The sequence below is a fragment of the Hippopotamus amphibius genome, chromosome 12 (assembly GCF_030028045.1).
Source record: "Hippopotamus amphibius kiboko isolate mHipAmp2 chromosome 12, mHipAmp2.hap2, whole genome shotgun sequence".
NCBI lineage: Eukaryota > Metazoa > Chordata > Mammalia > Artiodactyla > Hippopotamidae > Hippopotamus > Hippopotamus amphibius.
In genome coordinates this window covers 89548645-89575494 of record NC_080197.1, presented here as the reverse complement: position 1 = coordinate 89575494, position 26850 = coordinate 89548645, and the positions used below count along the sequence as shown (strand labels likewise).

Here is a 26850-nt window from a genome sequence, read left to right as displayed (position 1 = left end):
AGAAAAAAATCTTGAAAGAAGCCAGAGAAAAATGACAACTCACCTATAAGAAAATAACAATGACAGCAGATTTATCATCATAAATCACGGAGCCTAGAGGAAGTGCCAAAAGAAAAGAACTGTCAACCAAGAATCCTATATCCAGTGAAAATATCCTTCAGCAATGACATGGATATCAAAAATTTCTAAGATGAAGGAAAGCTAAAGTCTCACCAGGAAACCTACCCAGAAAGAATGGCTAAAGAAATTTCTCTAAAAAGAAAGAAAACAATACAAGGAGGAACCTTGGAATATTAGGGAATGAAGTAAATACAACAGACTTTCCTTCACTTGAGTTTTCTAAATTATATTTGAAGGTTAAAACAGAATCTATAACATTATCTGATACTGTTCTAAATGTATGTAGAGGAAATATTTAAGACTGTTATATTAGAGAAGGGTAAAGGGATATAAAGAGAGGTGAGGTTTCTATACTTCACTTGAACTGGTAAAATGACAACACCAGTAGACTGCAATAAGTTATGTATATATAATGTAATACTTAGAGAAATCAATAGAAGAGCTATATTAAAAATATTTTTTAAAAGATAAATCAAAATGGAATTTTAAAATATGTTCCAGAAGCACACAGGAAAGCAAGGGGAAAAAAAAGAAATGAAAAACAATAGAACAAACAGAAAAAAAATAAAATGCCAGACTTACATCCTAATAGATCAATAATTACATTAACTATAAATGGTCTAAATATATGAATTAAAACAGAGATTAGAAGGTTGGATTATAAACCATGACCTAACTATATGCTGTCTATAAGAAACTCACTTCAAGTATAATAATATAAGAAGGTCAAAAGTAAAAGGATAGAAAAAGGCATATTATGCAAACATAAATCAAAGGAATGCAGGAGTGGCTATGTTAATATCAAAGTAAATTTCTGGACAAAGAAAATTAGTAGAAACAAGAAGGGACATTACATAATGACAAAAGGATCAATCCACCAAGAAGACATAAATGTATGTGAACCAACAGCAGAACTACAAAATATATAAAGCAAAAACTGATAAAACTGAAATGAGAAATTGACAGAGCCACAATTACAGTTAGAGACTTCAACACTCCTCTCAAAAATTGATAAAATAGGCAAAAAATCAGCAAAGACATAGAAAAACTCAATACCATCAACCAACAGGTAGGCATTTATAAAATACACCATGTGCTCGCTTCGGCAGCACATATACTAAAATTGGAACGATACAGAGAAGATTAGCATGGCCCCTGCGCAAGGATGACATGCAAATTCGTGAAGCGTTCCATTTTAAAAATAAAAAAAAAATACACCACCCCCCAAAAAATAATAAAATAAAATAAAATAAAATAAAATACACCACCCAACAACAGCAGAATTCATAGTTTTTTCTCAAGTTCCCACCAAATCATTTACCATATCCTGGGTCATAAGACAAACCTCAACAAATTTAAAATAATAAGGATAATAAGAGAATACTACAAACAACCTTATACACACAAATTTGACAACTGAGAAGAAATCGATCAACATCTCAAAAAACACAAATTACCATACATCACTCAATATTAAATAGATGATCTGAATAGCCCTATAATATTAAGGAAATATAATTTGTAACTTAAAATTCCCCAAAAATAAGTCTCCAGGCCCAGATTGTTTCACTAGAGAATTTGATCCAACATTTGAAGAATTAGTACCACTTCTACACAAACTCTCCCAGAAAATAGAAGAGGAAAGAACATTTTCCAATTCATTTTCTGAAGTTAGTATTACCCTGGTACCAAAGAAAGAGAGAGAGAGAGGGAAAGAGAGGAAGAGAGGGAGGGAGGGAAGGAGGAAGGCAGGGAGGAAGGGAGGAAGGAAGAAAGGGAGAGAAAGAAAACTACAGGCCAATATCCTCTGTGAATATAGATGTAAAAAAAATTCTTAACAAAATACTAGCAAATAGAACTCAGCATTATATAAAGAGAATTATATACCATGACCCAATGAGATTTATCCCAGGGATGCAAGGCTAGTTCAATATTTGAAAATCAACCAATATGATCCACCATTAAAAAGGCTAATGGGAAAAAAAAATCACATGATCTTATCAATAGTGCCAAAAAAGCGTTTGAAAAAATTTAACACCCATACTTGATCAAAAACAAAAAGAAAAAACAAAACAAAAACACTCTCAGAAAAATAGAAATAAAATGCATTTTCTTCAACTTGATAAAAACCTTCCTTATGATTCTTCATGGAAATCCTTTTTGTAACTCTTTCCACCTTCATCTTTCTAAAATTTGTTGATATTTCCTAATGTTGCCTTTCTTTTTGCTGTTCATGATTTATTTATTTGTAATCCTTTACTATTATCTTAGTAGCATCTGAGAAGAGGAGGAAAAATTATGGTGCCTAAGCCACCCTCTTTACCCAGGAGTCCCCACTCATCCTTTTAATTACCACCTCCCTCTGAGAAGTCCTCTTACTGATGTTGGGCTACCGTAATCTCTTAACTCCTAGGTCATTTAACATATAACTGTTCTGTTTCATTTTTATTAGCCTTGTGAGTCCACATCTAGGTTTTAAGCTTTTTAAAGCAATAATGGGTTTTTATATTTCTATTTACCCACTGAATATCCAGTACAGTATTAAGTGTTCACTATTTGATTGATAAAAATAAGTAGATTAATTTTATGAATTTATAATATGATCCCATTCCTATAATCCCAATTTGATTTTTTATTAATGTTTTAATATGGTGGACCAATGAACATATTACATCACGGATTTCCCAACGAACCACCCTATTATATAGGACAGCTTATGGGAGAAGGTATGAGAGTTCATGTCCAAGTCCCAAAATGAAAGGCACACTGCCATCTCCTGGATCAAAGCTAAAAATGCAGCCCCTGAAAAAAATGACACAAATACAGCTCTGAGTAAAAAGCAGATCTATGAAAAGTAATTATACATGAAAATGAGACTCTTTGCTTTCCTTCTAACAAATGCTAAAGATAATATAATTAAAATCAATAATGATCACTATAGTAATGAAAATCTTAGTCCTAAATTCAGGTTACTTACAGCTTAGTTAAGGTGACCTGTTAAAACTATCTTCCAAGTTCATCTAAGAAGATGCATTCCCTTATATGATTTTCTCTTTTTCTGAATATCCACTAAGCCTGAATTCAAAATTCTCCAGTGGCCAATGTTGTCATGTGGTCAGTTAGAGAAAACTTTGTTCTGCTTTGCTCTATCAAAAGCAATGACAGATTAAATGTAAAGAAAAATGAGATGGCAAACATGCAGTGCAACCTGACTGTAGCATTTCAGACTGAAGGCTGGAGTTTTTCCAAAGACTACAAATCCACATTTTGACTGACTGATCCTGATTATCTAAATCAGGCTTTCTTAGATGGAAAGGATTGTGATAGGGTGAGTCTAAAGGGCAAAGTCCAATCCCAGGTACCCAAAGTAACAGACAAAACGAAAATAAGGACAACATTTGGGGACTCAAAAGCATTTTGGCATTCTTGTGTGTTTCCTGGATTTTCTTTATCCTTTGGGAAGATTCTCCCATTGTTCTGGGAAACGCAATTGGGGCTTTAGTCAAGCAGATCTAAGGTAACTGCCTACCCACTCTTTCAAGGAAGTCCGGAAAGCAGGAACAATACAAGTGCAAATGCAGAGGCTGCAGGCTGAGATGCAGAGCCTTCACATATAAAGCTCGTCTTCACAGAGAGTAGTGAACCTCTGCAGAGACCATGAGGTTTGCTCACAAACTATGAGGTTTGTAGCTGGGTTTGTTTCGCCTGGCTTAGGCAGCTGGTGGTGGTGAAGGGGCACCTGTGCAAAGAAGCAGTGGACTCCAGCAGCAGGGTTGCCTATTCTCTTTTCTGTCCCCTAATGCTCTGATGGCATCCTCAAATATTTGGTAATGTTTTATTAAACTCCGCCTTCTAGTATCACCTGCGTTTGGGAAGCTAACGGAGAGGCCTGTGCCCACACGTAGACCAGCCTGGGGAGGAGCGAAGCCTGGAGAAGAGGCTATGAGATGGCCGTGGCAGGGAAGAGGGAAGCGTGCAGCAGCCGTCCAGAAAAGGACAGACAATGGACTTGTGCACGTGTAAGCTGTCCCTGGGGTAAGTGTTGCTGGGACCCAATAAAAGGCTGGTATCATCCTGGGATACAAGGAGGAGGCTCAGGCTATGTTTGGGGGCATCAGAGTGATGAATGATCCCCTAGAGCTGGAGTCCTGGTGACGATACCTGAGTCAATTTGCGTCTGGTACTCTCTCTGGATTCTGCATCTTGGGGGCTTCAGATGGGCCTTGCTGTTTGGTCTGCAGTAGAGCTGAAGACAGATAGGGGCCGCCTGATAGCATCCTCACTCTCCACTAACCTCAGCCTAGTTGTTACTGAGATAACAGTAACCAAAGCTGCAAGTTAGGAGTGCCTAGCACTGCACCAACTCAGGAGAATGCTCACCCTGGAGACCCGTGGATTCTCATGTCAGGCTGTGAGCCCCGGACCTCAGCTTCTCGGGCCCCACGCAGGCAAAGCTCTGAGCCTGTGGGAGGCGGCAGGCTCCCTACCTTCCTCTTCTCCATTTCCCCAGTTAGATCACCCTTTTCACTTCTGGATTACCCTAAACTCCACCTTGGCTTTTGTCTCCCAAGGCCTGCCTTTGGGTTTTTTCAGAATCCTCTTCTCCAGGGCATGAGGATGGTATAGGTTTTATCAGATAAAATCATCTCTACTAACAGACCAATTAGCTCAAATTCAAATTATTATAATGCTTGGGCCAAGTAAAATTGTTTGTGTCTCCAAGAGGTCTAGAGTAGGTTTTCTAGGCATTGCAGCAAGCCACTGGGGAGATGCATCCGGCAAGGGGCCCTCTGGCACTGCTCAGTGGCTGTCTAATCCAGGACCAGAGCCCAGGACATGATCAAGTCTATAACCAAACAGAGCTTCCACCCCACCAGACTCTGGATAACCCTGCTTGGGTCTTGAATTGTAGGCTCTTGGTGCTAAAGTCAGATCAGTACCTAGAGACAGACTGGCTCACCAGTGGTCTCTATCTATTGCTGGCTAATAAACAGATGAGTGCTTTCCTTTGGTCCTCTTGCCATCCTAATAAATTACCACCTGCCCAAGGAGCAGTAACTAATCACAGAGAATTCCAGGATGTTTAGCACTCACAAAAGGCTTGGTAGAAAGAATAGAAAAGAGACTATGGAACATGATATAATCTTTAGGATATCAAATCAATGACCACAAAACTATGACAACTTCTTGGTCTCAACTTGGCCTTTTGCCACTGCAAATGCACTCCTCTACCATAATTCAGGATCTGCCTTGATGTCATTATTATTATAGTTTTTGCTCTGATGCTACAGAACATACATATTCAATGATTCCAGTGAGACTGAATAGCAAAATCATCATATTTTATTACTTAAATGGACTCTATAAATATCAAGACAATTTATTGATGATAGAAACTGGGAGGCAGAGAACATAGAAGAGATGAACAGGTATCCCTGTATGCCAGCAGTTAAAACAGCCTTGAGTATCATGCACAGACACAGCCATTTCCCACCACACACGTGGGCACGCGCACGCACGTGCACACACGGACATGCACCTCCCCCTCTCTGTCCCAAGGAAAGACAGATATTTCTGTACACTTCTTTCTGATCGCATTTTTGTGACAGCTCTTCCTCTTCAAAGCCCGGTCTGATATTTATTTTAGATCCAGGTCCCACACACTAAAGTGCCAAAGGAAGAATAACCTTCCACACACCCTACGTGTCCCTAGAAAGACCTTGTGAAACTGGAAAAGGGGACTCTGCTTGGTGTAAGAAGGTGGTCAGTATGGGACACTGGCTTTGGGGTGTGAAAAGTAGGTAAAGGGGGTCAACTGAATGGTGACAGAAACTAAAATTTTGGTGGTGAGCACACACTATAGTGTACATAGAAGTAGAAACATAATGTTATACACATGAAACATATAATGTTATATATAAACCAAGGTTGCCTCAATAAAAAATAAATTCACTTTCATTTTGATTGCTATCAGTATACTTTTGGCCACCTACATGCTATTTTCTGATGATCCAGTGGGTGGCAGCAATAAAGAAATCCCAGCTACCAGCCCGCCTCTCCCCAGGTCCCACTTTTGTGTTATCGTGAAGATTGTTCAGCCATGACTGCAGCGTAGAAGTCAGAGCATGAGTGTCTAAGTCAGTCTAACTTGTTGGACTCCCAGCTTCACAGGACAGCCTATCTCTCTGAGATGTTTTTAGGATCAAGTGAGATGATATACGCAAAGCCCTGGTACGGTACGCGGCACACAATAGAGTGCATACAAATGGTAGCTAATATTATCATATCACTAAGTCTGTTTGAACTGTTAGGACCCATAAGAGAGTTCCATGAGACAAAAAATTCCTATTCCCTTTCCACACTCAGTTAGTATTCAAAAAATATTTGCGGGTAGGAGCTCTCTGAACACAATCCTGTAAAAGAGAATTGAAATAATCCCCATTGATGATGAGAAGGTCTTTAATGCTCAGGCAAGTGCTTTGAGCCAAATGTAAAAGCCTCTTCATCTGGATTCTTCAGCTCATTCTATAGTGCTTGAATCCATTCATTCATTTATTCAGCAAATATTAAACTTCCTATTATAAGCCAAGCAATGTGCTGTGGAAATCATCTCTTGAAAACACACTGCATGTTTATAACCCACTGATACGCAGACTAATTCTAGTTCCCATTGAGTCCACGCTCAATGGTTTGTGGTGTAAAACCTGACTCAGTAAAAAGTCCATATCATTACTGGGTTCCATGCGAGGAGACCTGATAGACATTTCTGGGACCAGCACAACGTTCTATCACTACTCACATGACTTTGGGCAAATAATTTAACCTAAGTGTTGCCCTAAATATCTCACTGGACAGTTTCAAGAGTCAAATAGAACCAACCAAGTGTCAAGAAAACTATACAGCACAGAGCACACTGTTGTGATAAAAACTCTATGCTCTCTATGGCCCTGATTCTTTGGGACAAAATTCCACATGTATTCTAAACAGTGCTGCAAATTCCATTTTGCTACATGATTAATGGAATGATTGAGTCATCCACCTTTGTGTTTTCACCACTCTGGCTACAGAATGGCTGTTTTTTCAACTCTCCTTTTGTAAAAATCAAGTTAATTCAGAATCACTTTTGCCTGGTGTTTGTGGACAACATACAGCAATGACTGTCTCCAGCTCCACTTGCCTTCCATTCAGTGAGTGTTTATCCAGCTCCTGTCCTGTGCTCTGCTCTCTGCAAATAGGCCTCCATCCTGAGACAGGAAGCAACTCAGGAGACTCATTAGCGAAAAACAAACCAGACAGGGGTTGGAAGGGCGTTTGACGTATTTCAGTGGCATACTAACAGCTGAGAATCTTTTATTACTGATGATATTTTTACATACTTCTCTTATTTCTTATTTCTATACTCAACCGCTTTTAAGCTGCTCATTTTATCCTGATTTCATCTGCCCCACACCACCCAACGGATGTCTTTAGTTTCATGAAGCTGAAACTTCCCCCACCATCAACCTCAGGGTCATCATCAATATGTTCAATTTGATGGTTTTTAAATGTCAGTCAGTAAAGCAAGAAGTAGATTAAGCCAGACTGCTAGAATGCAGACACCTCTTTCTCATTTACACTACTCCACGAAGAGATAATACAATCCCATGAACTGTCTGTTCCCTTTTTTTTTCTGAGCCCTCAAGCTGATTATCTCAAAACATGAAGTTTAAATGCGGCAGGATCATTATATAAAATATAAGATCCTCCAGGAGACACACCAAATGACAAGTCTACTACTGTTCTTCTCCCCCGACCTCTCCTGAGTGAACTGACTGGGTTTTGCTGCCATTAGGGAACTGCTGTCACAGCAATTTCCACTTTGCCATTTCACTATCCATCTGCAACTTACGGCAGTTAGGATGCTGTCACCCCTCCCCCACCTATCCAGATCCCACCTGTCCTTCGAGGCCCCCTCAGACCCCACCTCCTCCCTGCAACCCTCCCCGTCTGTTCCCCACATCTCCGGCTCCAGAACCGTTGGTCAAATCCCTCCATTGAGCCTTTCATCACTCCTGCTGGCTGTGCAGCTGTCAACAAGATGCCAGTCACTGACAAAGCACAGTACTGATTCCATAAGCCACGAGGGAATCGACTATCTCCCACCTCCCATGTGCTTGGCTGGTTGCAATCAGAGAAGTCCACACAGACTGAAAGGAGTGTTGCCTTCTTCGATAAGCTGCCCATGGTCTTGGATCCTGGGATAGGAAAAGCCTGGGCGAACACAGGACAAGCCCTCTGCATGATTAACCACAGTCCCCACGAGAGTAACGTCCAGTGAGGCAAACATAGTAGATGAATATTTATAAAGTACAATTACCCAGCGGCCTTTTTTTGCTTAATTTTAAACTTCATAGCAAGCATCAGTTAATTAAGGTTTCCAGATATTTAAGGTGCTCAAGTAGAAGCAGCCATTTTCAGAAGAGGGATGTAAGGAATTCTGCCTCCTCACTACCGCCAGGTGGGAATTAGAAGGCCACGTGGACTGCTATATAAAAGTAAAAGACATCACTCATCTTGTTAAATGTCTTACAGCTAGATGGGCTGATGTTAGGGCTGAGTTAAAGTGAAGCTATCCATCCTCATGCTTCAAGGGGAAATATCTGAATTTTTAAACCTATAGCTCAATAAAACAGTCATATTAAAAAGGATTTTTAATCAAGTTCTCTTATTGCCCCAAATTATTGCTGATTTTAATCCAACTGATTTGGGGATAACCCACACCACGTATAGCTTCATTTTTCTTCCACTTTCCAAGTGATTTCTGTGAAAAATTTGTGAATACTGTTAATTCTCCAGTGAATTAGAAATGTTGCTTTATTTTTCAATGCCACCTGCCTTATAATTCACTTCAGGAAAACAACTGAAACTCTCATCTCTTTTTCAAAAGCAAGAGCCCTTGAAAGTCTACTTACCACCTTTTCAGATTTCTACAAGCATGAAAACAAGATTTCTTTAACCACATCTGTGAAGATTAGCTGTAGCAAAATATCTGCCATCAAAGCCAATCAGTAGCAGCCCCCCCAAAAAAGGAAGGAGATGGTAAATGCTGAACTAAATCAACTGCTTCTTTGTGGGGTTCGTTTCAACATCACTAAATCTTACTAAGGAGAAACCAACTGTTTAGCAAATGTTGTGATATATTTGTAGCTTGCTAGAGCCGGGATTAATGAGGGTCCTACATTAAATAACCACAGTGAGAGAAGAAACGCACTAACTCGAACCTAATCTAGGAAGAAAGATGGTAATAATCTAGACCGAGCCACCAACAAATGTTAACTGAGCCTCTGTAGTGGACAAGGACAATGTTGGCACTAAGGACATACATGACAATGTCACGACCTTCAAGGAGCTTAAAATCTAGTGTGGAGTCAGGATGTGCACACATGAAAAACTAACAAATAAAAAACAAATGAAAGGAGAATGTAACCAATCAAATTCAAACTCTATCCCATACAACAGCCTTGATACTGTATGGAATTGCCTACAATACCCAGGACAAGTCAAGGGGCTCAAGACGTGTTACATGACCTCCACCTATGCTGATCCCTCTGCCGGGACCCTCTCCCTCCCACTGTGCACCTGGACTATCGTTCTCATCTCTCGAGTCTCACATCAAACACTGCCTCCTCCTTCCTTGGCTCCACCCAGTCTGACTCAGAGCTGCACCCTCTGTGCTCCCCCAGTGCCCTCTCCAAACTTCATCAGGGCACACATGACAGTGTACTGCAAGTGCTGGTTTACCTGACTCCCCAGCTATACTGCGAGTTACTGGAGGGCAGAAACTGTGCCTGTGTTTTCCCTAGTGCTTAGTCACCTACCAGCACATTATAGACACTCAAGAAATGTTTGCATGGATGTGAATGATGCCACCAAGCCCTGTGGATTCTCCCTCCTTAAGATATCGTAAACTCATTCTGTCTTTCATCCTTTGTACCAGTCAGTATAGTATAGAATGGTGGATGGGCACGTAGCCTCTAGATACAGGCTACCTGTTATCAGGTGACCATGAGCAAGTTACATAACATATACATGCCTCAATTTCCTTATCTGTAAAGTGGAGGTAACAGAATCTACCTCCCAGCTTTGCTGATGATTTTAATGGGAAAAAAAATGACATAAAGTCCCTAATGACAAGTAAATAGGTAGTAACTTCATGTTACCCATTACTGTTAGTTCAAATGTTATTTATCTCCTGCATTCCTGTATTGTTCTAATTGGTCTCCCTGTTTCCAGCCACACCATCATCAATCCACCCCTCATCACTGCTACCAGAATCTTAAAACTCAAATCACATGGCATTCTCTTGCTTAAGACCCTTGAGTGGTTCCTCATCACTTTCAGAAAACTAGCTTCTTCGTCACTGCATGAAAGGCCCTTCAAGATCTGGCTCCCACCCTCAACCATCTCCCCAAAGGCAAGACCCCACAAGCACCCTCCTGTCCCTAAATCCCTGCTAAATCACTTTCTTATTAATGACTTAGAAAAATTTGTCATTCAAAATTCATTACATATAGTTTACATACAAGAATGAGTCAAAAAGTATCTGCACTCGGCTATATCAAAACTTCTGTTGGCCGCACTGTCTTATCAGCACTTTCTGTTCAAAGCTACTGTCTCCCCAGTTACTGCTACAGGTGTGAACATGTTACATCAGTTCATCTGTAACTGTGGCGGAAGCAAGAATGGATGCTCCACTTGTGATTTGTACGAAAGAAGAGCAGCCTGCAGTGATTCGTTTTTGGTGGTCTGACAGTATACTTGATGCTGTTGTTTATTGAAGACTTTGTGCGCAGTATGGAGAAAGCGTTTTGCTGCAAAGAAGTGTGTATGAATGTACAGAGATGCCTATTGAAGAGCTGAAGCCTAAAGTTCAGATTAAATGCAGAGGACTGCTATCCAAGGGCATTGTGATCTTGCATGACAATGCACGTCCGCACACTTCTGCCCACACTGTCAACACTCTGCAGAAATTGTTTTGGGGTGTTAAAGCATCCTCCCCATAGTCCTGATCTTGCTCCATTGGACTTTCACGTGTTTGGTCCCCTGTAAGCAGCCCTACGAGGATGAAGATTCGCTTCTAATAAAGATGTGAAGACAGTGGTGCATTCATGGCTTGCAGCTCAGCCTGAAACATTTTTTAATGAGGGAATACGAAAGCTTGTTGACAGATGGACAAAATGTATTGAAAAGCAAGGAGATTGTGTCAAAGATGATGTATTTGTCTTTTCTAAAAGTTAATTAAAATAAAGTCTACAGCCAGAGTGGGGATAATTTTTGACTCACCCTTGTATAAGCTATACTTTATGGCTAAATTTCATTGCCTGTTTATATATCACAAGAAGACTATATGTTTAGCAACATATAAGATTAATAAACTCCAAGCATGTTGTAAAACACTGAGCTATACAAATTATGATCATTTTAATAAGCTATACCATAAACTGGGGAAATTATCTTTTTAAACGGATTCTTCCTCAAGTAATTGTAGGCATAATAATATGCATGCTGCAACAAAAATAAAGTCTTACATTTGACTGTCTTACTGATGCTAATAATAGCTATAGGATGGTGACCTAATATTTTTTTAACATGATAACCTGTAAAATTAAATTGATTTTAGCAATATTTACAGGATGCCCAAAATTTGCTAAGTTGCTACTTTGAACATTTACTAAAATTGATTCATACCATCAATTCAATTCAATTTATCAAGTAAGCACCTAGCTATGTGCAAAGGACTGGGCCAGGGACCATGTAGAACAAGGGTAAGGAGAACACTAGCCCAGATATCAAAAGCTCACAGACACCACACTCACATGAACCACATACACACAAGCTATAAACTAATTACTACCTTAAACATTCTGTTTTTAAACTTTTACACCTTGCTTTCAATTATCTGCCTTTAGTTGACATAAAATGTGGATATCATGAGGAAAAAAAGCTGTAGCATTAAAATTTAAGGATGCTGTGAGTCTCCAAGTAACCTATTTAAAAAGTCTAATTTAGTCTCCTTTCAACATAAATACTAAAAATACACATCCTGTCACTAAGCAATTTTATGTTAGTGAACTGGCACAATGATACAAAAACATTTTATAATGAAACAATCTGACTATCTACTTAACTCCTTCGGTATAAATACAATTTATTCATATGCTAATAAAGCAACCTTGTCATGTGGTTACAAAAACTCATGAAAATATAACAATAATGTAACACTAGGGGGCACTGAAGAATGACTCTAAACTTTATATTTAAAATGACATAAAATACTGATCTTTACAAGTATACCTCACTATTTATATTTTTATTTTCAGAAAAAAACATAAATAGTTCACTTAAGTATATTTCTAACTAGTTAAATCACAATTCACTTTATAGTTAAATAGCTTATGTCCAAAAACAGTCCTTTTTCTGTATGATTTCATTTTCTTAAAAAACAAAACATTTATTTTCAGTAGAAAAATTTTACAAAAGAAACTCAAAGGCAATTTCAGTAAAAATGGAAATCAACCACCATATCTTTTCTTGAGTTCTTCAACAGAATTATCATTCAATCCTGATTTGTCTATGTGACTGAATAATACACGTGCAACTGAAAAAGAAAAAAAAAATTCATTTTAATCTCCATTTTTAAAAAGTAAAGCAAAACTTAAAGGGAGTAATCAAATCTGTTAAATACTTTTTATATTTTAAAGCAATCATTAGGATTATTTACAAATTCTAATTCAGATATTTAAAAAGCCCAACCTGAAAACAGAAAATTATACAGCAATGCAATGATGTTTCTTACCAGAGTATTTTCTTTCAGCAGCAAAAAATTTCCCCTACATCCTCAATGATAGTGGTCCCCAAGCTTTTTGGCACCAGGGGCCAGTTTCTTGGAAGACAATTTTTCCATGGCCAGGGTGGGCAGGGACGGGGCACAAGGGTAGGGATTGGGGACCCCTGCTTAATAACATTAACTTTGCAGATTAAACATAATTCATTCTGTACTGCCTTAAAGATTTTTGCCCTGTGTAACAAGTATATTTTTATGTACTCAATGTGCCAATTAACTGTTTTTCAAAACTTAAATCATTTTATTTTCAAAGAAAATTTTATATCACTACTATAAATTGAAAATTAGCAGTAACATCCACAAAAATCATGTTTGATGGGCAAGCTATACATTTTTATAATATACATTAAAATACCTAACAATTAAAAGTTAAAGAAAGATTTGCTTATGAGTCATTTAAAATCTTTACATTTCATACCACTGAAATGGTCTACACTCAACACTATGGAAAATACTGCTATAGTTCATACATTCCTCAACATTAAAACTAGCTAAGTTGTTAATAATAATGATGATAATAAAAGACAACAGCTACTATTTATTGAATATTTAGTTACATGCCAGGAAACACTCTAAGTGCTTCCCATGTTTAACTTAGCCAACAGTGGTGACCTAACCAAGACAGTACTGTTAGTAGGCCAATCTGAAGGACCAACTCAGATTCTTTGAGTACACTTCAAGTCATCACATCACAGGGGCAAGAAATGCATTCAGCCATGCATGTATACTAAGAGGTGATTATGTACTAAGCACTGTTCTACACAAAGCAGAGGCCTACAGAACAAAGCAGACAAAGTTCCTGCTGTCATGGAGCTTTCATTCTATTAGAGAGAGAGAAATAAACAAATACTTAAAATATTGTCAGCTAGTTCTGTATTATGAAGAAAAATAAAGCCAGGTAAGATGACAGACGGTGATGAGGAAGGGGAGGCAGGCAGTTACTTTGAGTAGGCCTGTGAGGAAAGGTGTCTCTGAGGAGATGACTATTAACTGAAAACTGAATGAAGTGAGGAAGAGGCAGGGGAGGATAGTCCAGGCTGAGGGAACAGTCAAACACAAAGACCCTGAGGCTACAAGACGTTTGGCAATTTGGTATATTAAAAAAACACAAGGTCAGTGCAATGGGACAGAATGACTAAAAAAGTGATAGAAAATGAGGTCAGAATAGTAATAAGAAACAGTAATACTTTCAGGGAATTTCAGGGACTGTTTCTGATTAAAGATTAAGCAGAAACTTCTTTTGGTTTAACCCTATTAAGAATCTCTCTAAATTACATGCCCACTTCCCCAAGTTCAACATAAAGAGTATTTTTCTTAATGATTCAGACTCAATGTCACAAACATAAAGAAGAAACAGAAAAGGAGAAAGTACGTCTAGCCCAGGAAGTATCTGGAAATGATACAGTTTTTGTTATTTTTAAAAGCAAAAAACTGGTACTCCTGCATCCTAATGGTTTTTCTCTTTTTCCTAAAACTAGAGTATAGCCTAAAACTCCAAGTACAACGGACCCTTAAACAACACTGGTTTGAACTGCATGGATCCACTTACAGGTGGATATTTTTCAACAGTAAATACGACCATACTACACGATCCACGGTTGGTTCAATCTGCGGATGAGGAACCTCGGGTACTGTGGACTGACTTAAAATTGTACGTGGATTTTCAACTGTGCGGAGGGTTGGCGCCCCTAACTCCCACATCGTTCAATGGTCAACTGTGACTGAAGTTTCTCCACAGTTTGATTTTACTTAAATTAGGGTTCCCCAAAACTGACACTGCATGCCAAAGACTGAGATGCAGTAATAAATAAGGGATCTAATTCTTCAGGCTCATCACCTGCCTCTTTTTACCCTCTAACTCTACAATCCAGCCGCATTGTACGCCTTTTAATTTTCTGAGCTCAATTTGCTCTCTCCTACTTCAAAACCTCTGTACATTCCCATCCCCTTCATCTACCTCCTGCACTTTTTTGAAAATTCAGCTTAAATCTCAAGCAAATTTCAGCTCAAACATACTCAAGGAAATTAGCTCAAATAATGAGTGAGACCTCCCACGCACCCACGCCCAGTTGCACGCTCCTGTGGCAGGGACCCTGTGCACAGTCCATCAAGCCAGGAGCTCAACCATTAAGCTACTACTGCATTTTCAAGTAGAAGAGCCCAGAGCACCTCGGTTTAACTCCTGGGTTTGGCTTCCTAGCTATGGGACCTTGGCTAAGTTCCTTACCTGTATATGCTTCAGTTTCCTCCTTTGTAAAAGCAAAATGAGAATCAAAACTACACCTCACAAAGTTGCTGTCAGGATGAAAAAATTTAACTTACCTATAATTCAATTTAATTAGCTTAATTATAATTAATATAACTTTATGTACCTTCTACATAATTGACAATAAATATTTGCCAGCATTTGTTGAATAAAGGAACATAAAAGAATAAAGAGATATGAAAAAGCTTTTCCCACAGAACTCACTTTTCTTCTCAGGTTCTGACATAAACATCACTGCCATATCAAACCTCCTTAGTTCAGAAAGTCTTTGTAAGATTTCAAAGATGAGTGATGGCTTTTCTTTCCTGAAATAATTCAAATGAACAATTAAAAGCAGCTCATTCAGTCTACTTACTAAAATAATATTTCTAATTATATATAAATAAGGTCTTCATTTATCTTTTTTCCATGTATATTGTCTATATTTTCAGTGCCCAAATGAAGAGTTTTATCAAGTCAGTTGAAGAAATTCTCATATTCTTAAATGTGAGGCATAGCACAGACGTTATTAATCTGTTATAATACTTGTCACTTCCATACTCTTTCTCTAAAAAATAATTTTAAGTCCTTTTTCCTCTTAATCACTTCCCTTTTCATTGTTTGTACTTGTCATCTCTTTACAACTTCTACAACAGTAAAATTTACAAGAGAGCTAATTCTGCTATATAAAAGGTAGTAATATGATATCAAAAAAGAATGAATTTCCCAAATCACTAGAAATAGCTGGGCATTACAACATGAAAGCATAACTAAACTTACTTACTCAATGTAAAAGTCATGCAGAATTTTAATGATTTGGTTGAATACATCTGGATCTAGATTTTTCTGAAACAACTTGGGATACAAGGATGGTTCAATTTGCTTGGAAAAAATATAAGGAGTTAGAAAATTAAATTATGGCAACATTCCCAGTCACAAATCATTTTATATAATAATTGCTTAGGTCAACATAGTAAAAAATAACTTCTATGCATGAGTACTTCATGAATAATAATGGAATCACACTGAAATGTAACTATGATAGAAGAATGAAAGTTAGAGGAACTATAAGATAATCACTCTGTTCAAGTCAGAGAAAAATCTCTTGGAGGGATGTGTACCACCCAAGAGAAAACAGAAACGAGAAGTGAGCTCTCAAGGAGCAATAAAAAGAATGAGAGAGTTAAAAAAACAGAACTACATGAGATAATATATTTGGAAATATTATATACTGCACAATTATAAGACATTATTATACTAATTACACTTATATTATAATATTAGTATTATTATACTAATTACAAAAGACAATGCTAAAAAATGCATTATTTGGTAAATTTCATATAATTTGTTTCTTTTTCTTGAGCAAATAAAAGCTCATTTTCAAGAGAATCACTGCCTAAATATTGCAAGCATTGTTTGGCACACAGAAGGCACTCGATGTATTTCAGCTTCTTTCTGCATCTTGACCCAAGTTTAAGTCATGATGTATGAAGTTTAAGTTATTTTAGAAAATGAAATTTAACACAGAACCTTTTTTCCAGAGGTTCACTGCCTCAAATATTTAAAATGGTCTGACCAGGCTGATACATGTATCAGGCAAGGATAAGAGCATTTTCTACAATCATATTATACAAAAAAAGAGAATATAGCACTATTATTATACAGAGACAAAAGAAGTTCTTTGACCTTTAACTTACAAGAGAACTACCAGCTTCCTCCCTCTTACCTTCAAATATTGATACAACATATCTGGAGAATTTTTCAGTTGTCTGAAATCAGATTCAAGCTGAAATGAGTTTGTAGGAACTGGAGGAAGAAGAGTCCTGATAAACTGGGCAGGTGTTTTGTCTGCCTCTATAGAGATCTTCTCACTGAAAGACTGACATACATCCTTTTTCAAATTGACTTCAGGTCTGAAATATTTCAGAGGCATCAAACAATTAGAAAAGAACCACAAATAGTCAAAGCTTATATAAAGAAACATCAGAGATTTTTAAATTGCTGACTTTATTAACAGTGTATTATCTATTTATATTCTGCCAGTAGTAAATTCTTTCAGCTGATAATATATGTATATTTTTGGCAAGACAGATTTATACTTCTGCAAATTTTTACATGCTAGCTATGTAATGACAATTCTCATTAGCTGGGCTAATAGGCTGGCCACCTTTTGACAAATCATTTCTATATACTGCATTATTACATTACATATACTCACAACTAAACCTTTCACTCTGAATTATCTGAATTACCACAGTTTCAAGAAAGATTCCAAGAAGGAAGAAATGCTTCCTCCTTAAAAAAAAAAAAAATCAGCCTACTTAAATTTTTCCACAATCTATACACTACTACTACTCTAAACAGAACCATCAAAATTCAGTCAAAAAAAAAAAATCTTTTAATAGGATTGTTGAGTAGCAATGCAAGAATACATGAATAAAATTTCAACACCCCAAAGTAAACTATTAATCTATGTCCTCTATACTCTCATCATTAAGAAAATGCATGACTTTTTACAAAATTCCAAACAAAATTTAAAGAGCCCACAAATAATCTTAAATATTAATGGCTAGAACAATGATAATGCCTAAATTCTACACTGTTCTTGAAGCTTCCTTTTAAAAAATTAAAAATTCTTGCTGAATTACAAAGTGAAACATATTTACTGAAGTTCTATAAAAGAAAATGCACAAAATCAATTTATTCAAGATGCTTTCTCTTCATCACTGTTTGCAGATTACATGATGCTATATATAGAAAATCCTAAAGATGCCATCAGAAAACTACTAGAGCTACTCAGTTAATTCAGTAAAGTTACAGGATGCAAAATTAATACACAGAAATCTCTTGCATTCCTATACACTAACAACGAAAGATCAGAAAGAGAAATTCAAGAAACAATCCATTTGCCATCACATCAAACAGCAAAATACTTAGGAATAAACCTTTTGAAGGTGACGAAAGACCTCTACTCTGAAAACTATAAGATGCTGATGAAAGAAATCAGAGATGACACAAACAAATGGAAGGACATACTATGTTCTTGGGTTGGAAGACTCAATACTGTCAAAATGACTATACTACCCAAGGCAATCAACAGATTCAATACAATCCCTATCAAATTATTAATGGCATTTTTCACAAAAGTAGAGCAAAAAAAATTTAAGTTTATATGGAAACACAAAAGACCCCAAATAGCCAAAGCAATCTTGAGAAAGATAAACGGAGCTGGAAGAATCAGACTCTGTGACTTCAAACTATACTACAAAGCTAGAGTAATCAAAACAATATGATACTGGCACAAAGACAGAAATACAGGAATAGGATAGAAAGCCCAAAAATAAACTCACACACCTATGGTCAATTATCTACAACAAAGGAGGCAAGGCTATACAATTGATAAAAGACAGTCTCTTCAATGAATGGTACTGGGAAAGCTGGACAGCTACATGTAAAAGAATAAAATTAGAACATTCTCTAACACCTTACACAAAAATAAACTCGAAATAGATCAAAGAACTAAATGTAAGGCTGGACACTATAAAACTCTTAGAATAAAACACAGATAGAACACTCTTTGACATAAATCACAGTAGTATCTCTTCTGATCCACCTTCTACAATAATGAAAATAAAAACAAAAATAAACAAATGGGACCTAATTAAACTTAAAAGCTTCTGCACAGCAAAGGAAACTATCAACAGAACAAAAAGACAACCCTCAGAATGGGAGAAAATATTTGCAAATGAAGCAACCGACAAGGCATTAATCTCCAAAATATACAAACAGCTCATGCAGTTCTAAGTCAAAAAAACAAACAACCCAACCAAAAAATGGGCAGATCCAAACAGATATTTCTCCAAAGAAGACATACAGATGGCCAAAAAGCACATGAAAAGTTGCTCAACAAATCACTAATTATCAGAGAAATGCAAATTCAAACTACGAGATATCACCTCACACCAGTCAGAATGGCCATCGTCAAAAAATCTACAAACAATAAATGCTGGAGAGAGTGTGGAGGAAAGGGAACCCTCCTACACTGGTGGCAGGAATGTAAACTGGTACAACCACTAAGGAGAACAGTATGGAGGTTCCTTAAAGAATTTAAAATTAAACTACCATATGATCCAGCAATCCCATTCCTGGGCATGTATCTGGAGAAAACCATAATCCAAAAGGATACATGCACCCCAATGTTCACTGCAGCACTATTTACAACAGCCAAGACGTGGAAGCAACCTAAATGTCAACTGACAGAGGAATGGATAAAGAAGATGTGGTACATATATACAATGGAATATTACTCAGCCATTAAAAAGAGTGAAATAATGCCATTTGCAGCAACATGGATGGACCTAGAGATTATCATACTAAGCGAAATAAGACAGCGAAAGATAAACATCATATGATATCACTCATATGTGGAATCTAATTTTTAAAAAGATATAAATGAACTTATTTATAGAACAGAAACAGATTTACAGATATTGAAAACAAACTTATCGTTACCAAAGGGGAAACGTGGCAGGGAGGGATAAATCAGGAGCTTGAGATGAACACACATACACTACTATACATAAGACAGATAACCAATAAGGACCTACTGTATAGCACAGGGAACTCTATTCAATATTCTGTGATAACCTATATGAAAAATAATCTAAAAAAGAATGAATATATGTATATATTCAATTGAATCACTTTGCTATACACCTGAAACTAACACAACATTGTAAATCAACTATACTCCAATAAAATTAAAGTATTTTTTTTTTTAAAGATACTTTTCTCTTATTTCTAAATTCCTCTCAGTATGGTTAAGGAATAGTGATCATTCCTTCAGCAAAACCTCTCTTACAGTTGAAAGAAAAAAAACTAGAATGTAAAGTTGGGTAGTTCAAAAAATTATGGGGATGAGTACAAACCAGAAGTCTCGCCCGTGTGCCACAACTATTGAGCCTGCGCTCTAGAGCCTGTGAGCCACAACTACTGAGTCCATGTGCTGCAACTGCTGAAGCCCACACACCTATAGCCTGTGCTCTGCAACAAGAGAGGCCACCGCAATGAGAAGCCTGTGCACCACAAGGAGTAGCCCCACTCGCCGCAACTAGAGAAAGCCTGTGTGCAGCAACGAAGACCCAACACAGCCAATAAAATAAATAAATAAATTTATTAAAAAAAAAAACAAAAAACCAGAAGTCTCATCAGTAACATCAATTTTCTAGTGGAATTATTACCATTCTAGATGATTACCAAATAAAAGTATTTCTACTCACTGCAGAGCTGAAGTATCACTGATTTCTTCTATTTTTAATACTTTCGCTTTGGGAATATCACTTGTGGGCAAAAAGTCGCCTTGGCTTGAGTTCTTCTTACTTGTCGTGCCAGTGGTTGCTGTTACATTTGCTGGATTAACAGGATTACGCTCAGGAGCAGCAGCAGTAGTGGTGCTACTTGGCACGTCAACTGCCTGTATCAAATTACCAGTTTCTTCAATAATAAGCTTCTTGAGTGGTTTCTAAAACAATTAAAATCAATTCTTTACATCAACATACAAAGTTTTCCTATTTTAGGGTCACAAATTAAAAGGTTATGTTGTTCTTACAGCTGTAAGTAAATTCCAGTTGTTTGTAAATTCAATTTGGAGTCATACTGTCTGACTACTACCATATGTAGATCTAAATGGGGGAAAGAAGATGCATATATAAATAATTACAAGGCAACAGAATATGCACTATAAAAGGTGCAGGTACAAAGTGCTAAAAGAACAGAGGAAGGAAGATAAAAATTGACATCCGGGAGCTTCACAGAAAAAGTACACAGGAAGGGTATGGCATGGCCAGTGGAAAGTTGAGAAGTCAGTAGGGCCGGTGCAAGGGGAGAAGAGGCGAAGACAAAGCCTGAGAGGCTGCTCAAAGACAGCTTATAAAGGGACTTCTGTACCAGGTCAAGGAGTTTGGAGAGTTTATCCTAGAAGCAACAGACCCAAGAAAAAATATGACCAAATGACATCAGTATTGTGGGCTGAAGGCAAGTAGAACGAGGCCAGGCAATAACCAGCATCCTGTATGAAAGAGACTAACATTAAAACCTAACTGCATCTTCTCCATATGTAACAGCTGGACAAAATCAGCCTAGGATTAAAGATTTGCCAAATAATATACACAAAGTTGGTAAATACTTGACCATATTTCAATCATAACAGGTATCAAACACTCAATTTCTTTCTAAGTTTACATGTAATACTCTAATTTTTAATAAAATATTTTCTTCAGTATACTCGTTTTCATTCCAACTGTACAGTTGAATTTTAAATCAAAAAGTTGTAAATATAAAAACTTTTGATATATATACTAAACTCAATGTTAAAACCAGACATTCCATCAGCATAACTAAGAACTAATGGTAACAACTGAGTGTTACTGGATGAATGCACATAAATAAAAAAAGCTATTAAAAATCTGTTAACAGGACTTCCCTGGTGGACGCAGTTGTTAAGAATCCGCCTGCCAACACAGGGGACATGGGTTCAATCCCTGGTCCAGGAAAATCCTACATGCCGCAGAGCAACTAAGCCAGTGCTCCACAACTACTGAGCCTGCGCTCTAGAGCCCCCAAGCCACAACTACTAAAGCCTACACATTTAGAGCCTGTGCTCTGCAACAAGAGAAGCCACTGCAATGAGAAGCTCGCGTGCTGCAATGAAGAGTAGCCCCCGCTCACCACAACTAGAGAAAGCCTGCAAGCAGCAATGAAGACCCAACACAGACAAAAATAAAAAATTTAATTTAATTTAAAAAAAAATTTGTCAACAGAATCCTGCTAGCGGGTCTCTCTTGAAGGATAATCACGTTAACCTAAGGCCTCTGTTTTGCTAATAACTATCAACACCAATAGTTTTCTATCAAGATACTGACCAAGAATGGACATGTTAGTGTTAAAGAACAGACTATAAAAAAAAAGACTGTAACTACTGAATTATATCAATGCAGTCCCATTTAAAACCAAATCCTTTCACTGACAACAGATGTGTAAATGTGATCCTAGTTAATGAATTTCCTAACATAATCTCTTTCAGGGTAGACCAGTGACTACTGAGAGCTGCTCAATGCTACTGATGATGGCTGGGAGGGATGAGGGGATGACAGTACGCTGGTAACAGGAGTCAAACACAAAAGATACCACTACAGTTGAAAGATATAAGAAAATATGAAAGGATCAATTCATCTCTTTTTAAGTTAAGATTTAGAAGCATAACATTTTATTTAGCTCTATATTATACCATTTCAAGAAAAAGAAAAGAGAAGTAGGAATGAACAGAAAGGGAGAAAGAGGACCAGACAGAAAGGTGAAATTTTGATATGGGAAAACAGGAAGATGAAAATAAAATAATGGAAAATAAAACATTTTAGTGGAGACAGAGATCAGGACAAACTCTCATTTGCTACCACCCTACCTAGGAACCCCAGGCCCAGCTGGTCTACACTGCTGCTCTTCTACAGTCTCTTTAGAGAAGATATACCAAAAGTACTCCCTGCTGCCAGCCCTCAAGCAGGGTACCGTGGCCAAGCCTCTCACTTGAATAAAGTAACCCCAGGACTCTTTCTCTCCACCTCCTGGGCCTTCCCTTCTTTCCTGAACACTTTCCTCAGTGTCAAGATGGCCTCACATATATGTGACAGAAAAGGAAATTAACATTTGTTTCACCTGAAACTGCGTTAGAATTACTGGACATTATTTCCTTTGATCTCAACTAACCTGTGAGTTATTCTCAACGTAAGTAGAAAAAGTAAGAATCACACAGGGATCACACTTGCCTAAGATTTTAAAGCTTATGAAGTGGGGCTCAAATCAACTCAAAAGCATCATACCAAACTGCACCTACTATTTTTTAAATAATGCCCACTTTTTAAAATCGAGACTTATTACAAAAACAAATAGCAATTTTCCCACCTTCCCACTAAGATGATTTTGTTTGTGTCGGATCAGTTACAATATGGTTTACCCCAGATCTCTCAATTGATGGAGGTGTTCTGTTTTAAGACCCAGCCACAAAAGATTCAAACTTATGCTGCATTTTCACAACTATTAAACTGATTTTTAAACTGAGGGAGAAGAGAACCCAACAGATTTATAAAAGATGTTTAGTGTATACTGGCCATGGGACATTCTTCCATACACAGATATTTGATTTAGCACATGGTAATGTTTTTATAATTATGGACAGCAAAGTCTGACAAAGGCTTTTATTTTTTTAACTTTTGAATTAACTTTTGTGACAAAGTTTTACAAAGACATAAAAGTTTCAATCATACTGAATTAAACATTTAATCACCTTTACTGTTAAGAACTGAATAATAGCAAGTGAACAGGATGTATGAAAATGAACGTAATGTAGCAAAGCAACTAAATTTATGCCTGGCACATGAAACAATTATTATCTCAGAAAATTCAAGAATAAAGTCAAAATAAGAACCCAGGAAAAATTTTAAACAGAATTCATCTGTTACTAACCTGAAATATGAACTTGGCAAAACACAAACTTTCTTTGCCTCATCTTCTTCCTTTGTAAAAGGAGGATAAAAATATCTGCTCTGACTTCCTCATAAAATTGTTATTTCTCTCAAAGCATTATCCATGCAAAATGGTTACTTCTAGGGGGCAGGGAGAAGATCATGATCGGTGAGGGGTACACGGGGAGATTTTTGGAAGCTGATACCTTTCAATTTTTTGACCTGGTTGGTGGTTTCCTAGGTATTCACTTTATTCTTTAAATCTTAATTTGTCCTGTGTACTTTTCTATATGTATTTTATCTTTTATAATTTCTATATATAATACCATGTAAATGTTAGAAATTACCATAGAGTCACATTATAATAATATATATAAACAAAATAAACTGCTGAATTTTACCAACTACTTTCTCTGTTCCAATACTGCAGGAAAAAACTGGCTTTGCTGGACTTAACGAAAAACAGTATGGTATACTAAAAACAATGTACAGTGTATATTCTTTTTATTTCTTGTTTTTTAATTGAAAACTCTTTAACCAAGTCACCATCTACAGTAGAATTCTTATTTATTAACAATGTTTTGCCCACTTTCTTCAATGAACCTGGTGTTCTCTTATGAGCTACCCAGTGTGAGGCACATTTCATACCAACATTGATTGGTTGCCAAGGAAACTCCACTGCCATTGTGGACAAGCTCCTGTTTCCCCTTTCCCTTTCTGCTAGAAGGAAGGGAACCCATGGTGCAGGTTCAAAGACAAGATGCTGGGGAAGTAGAGGCTATAGACCCAGTCCACTAAGTTTTCTCTCTGTTCCATCCATCCGCAGCAAAAGTATGTAAGTTCAAATGATAAAACCTGCATTTTTAGGTTTGAAGGGATATCAGCATCCAAAACCAGAATATCCTTCCTTGCATAAATCCAAGGGAAAGACCAAGGGGAATCAGCATCTACCTGCCAGGTCCAAATGTATTCTATGCCTGGCTTCACCTAAGTCAGGAGATTTCACTAATAAGAGAAACTGCTATTCTGAACAAAACTGTCCTTTATAGTAGCCCCCAATCAGAGATAAGGATAGTCCCCCTTCACACTGAGTTCCAAAATTTTGGACTTTAGAAACTGTTTGTTGTTTCTCTTCCAGTACTGTGCCATTGATTCTAAACACATGGAACACTTCACGAATGTGCATGTCATCCTTGCACAGGGGCCATGCTAATCTTCTCTGCATCGTTCCATTTTCAGTATATGTGCTGCCGAAGCAAGCACTGCAGTATATATTCTTAAGAGTAATTTTGCCTATATAGGCATACCTCAGAGATATCGCGGGTTCAGTTACAGACCACCACAATAAAGTGAATACAGCAATAAAGCAAGTCACATAAGTCTTCTGGTTTCTCAATGCATATAAAAATTATATTTACACTATACTGTACTCTTTTAAGTGTGCAACAGCATTACGTCTTAAAGATTACCAAAACGTGACACAGAGACACGAAATAAGCAAATGCTACTGGAAAAATGGTGCCGATAGACTTGCTCAGCACAGGGCTGTCACAAATCTTCAATCTGTAAAAAACAGTATCTGCAAAGCACAATAAAACGAGGTATGTCTGTACTAGATTTTTGCCAAAGTGCTAATTTTACATCTAACCCCACAGAAGACACAAGACTATTGTAATAAAATCCCAATCTCAAATAAGAACAGTAATAGAAATAAAAAATATTTAATTACAAAATGTAAAACTGCTTCAAATTCCTTTAAAGTCAGAAAATATGTAGAAATATTTAATGTTAAATTAAAATTCACTTTAAAAAGTTACCCCAGAACTTTAAACAGCTCAATTTTCCCCAATTTGACAATGTCAATATTCCTAAGAAGTATTTTTTAAAGATTCTAAAAAAGACTCTAGGAACAGATTTCAGTATTTCTTTTAAGAGTCTACTGATTCAACAGTTTGTTTTCAAGTCTTATTGATACAACACTGATATTTAAATAGCAAGGGAAAAAAGTAAAGAAAAGGGCTTTACTTACAACTGACCCAAGATGAGGTGGATTATCAACGGGTTTTATCACGTTTTGCCTTTGAGTAGAATCAAGAAAGACATCATCCCAGTGTCCTTTCTCAATTAGTTCCTTGAAAATAAATTTGTAATCATGACTATCAAAATATTCTCAAGTTAATCACGTAACAAATAAATGTGTTTATGCTTCAGAAAATAAGACCATATTTTGGTGGAAAGAACACATACCTTTTTAATTTTGGAAAGTTCAGTTACTGCCTGCTTATTTCCAGGTTCCAGAAGTAAAACAGTTTCAAAATCTAAAATGAATTTTTAAGAAATATAATAAATTAGTGAAAATACTTTATGGAATTTAAGAAATGATATATTTAGTTAGTAACACCATATTTATCTCAAGAAGTTTTACGCAGGATGCTGGGAAACCAGTGAGCAATAGTAAGAACTAACATTTACTAAGTGCTATTCCAGTTGCTTTATGTGAATTCTCATGTAACCCTCACTACAACTCCACTTTACAGATAATACAACTGCAAACTTGAGCTAGAGGTCATCTAACTTACCAAAACTCACACAGTTAACAAATGACTCACCAAATGTAAGACAGACTCTAAGAGAATTCCAGATAATGGAATATTATTCAGCCTTAAAAAGGAATCAAATTCTGATATATGCTACAACATGGATGAGCCTTAGAGACATGCTAAGTGAAATAAGCCAAACACAAAAGGACAACTATTGTATGATTCTACTCACATGAGGTACCTAGAATAGCAAGATTCAGAGACAAAAAGTATAATATTGGTTATCAGGGACTAGAGAAAGGGGGAATGGAGAGTTATTGTCAAATGGGTAGAGTGTTCAGAATGGAATGATGAAAAATTTCCAGAGGTGTATAGGGGTGACGGTTGCACAACAATGTGAATATACTCAACGCCACTGAACTGTACACTTAAAAGTGGTTAAAACAGTAAATATTATGTTAGGCATATTTTACCATCATAAAAAAAATGCATGGGCTACAGCTGAAGCCAGACTTAAACTGCCAGATTTAAATGAACATATCA

At 37.0% G+C, this 26850-nt stretch overlaps 1 protein-coding gene and 2 non-coding genes across 4 annotated transcripts in view; 1 reads left to right on the top strand and 2 right to left on the bottom strand.

Moving 5' to 3' along the window:
- Window positions 1-1213: 1213 nt before the first annotated feature.
- LOC130834256 (U6 spliceosomal RNA) lies at window positions 1214-1320 on the top strand. The gene has a single exon (XR_009048639.1). It is a non-coding gene; the product is annotated as a U6 spliceosomal RNA (small nuclear RNA).
- Window positions 1321-12454: 11134 nt separating this feature from the next.
- RPAP3 (RNA polymerase II associated protein 3) overlaps window positions 12455-26850 on the bottom strand; it is a 34955-nt gene continuing 20559 nt past the window's right edge. For both annotated transcript variants that reach the window (XM_057702705.1, XM_057702704.1), the window contains exons 11-17: window positions 26015-26085; window positions 25797-25898; window positions 20531-20772; window positions 16978-17164; window positions 16033-16130; window positions 15474-15574; window positions 12455-12757 (exon numbers count right to left, since the gene is read on the bottom strand). In XM_057702705.1, the coding sequence (XP_057558688.1) occupies window positions 12672-12757; window positions 15474-15574; window positions 16033-16130; window positions 16978-17164; window positions 20531-20772; window positions 25797-25898; window positions 26015-26085 (887 nt within the window). In that variant the 3' untranslated portion in view covers window positions 12455-12671. The remainder of the gene's footprint in view (window positions 12758-15473; window positions 15575-16032; window positions 16131-16977; window positions 17165-20530; window positions 20773-25796; window positions 25899-26014; window positions 26086-26850) is intronic.
- LOC130834265 (U6 spliceosomal RNA) lies at window positions 24924-25030 on the bottom strand. The gene has a single exon (XR_009048647.1). It is a non-coding gene; the product is annotated as a U6 spliceosomal RNA (small nuclear RNA).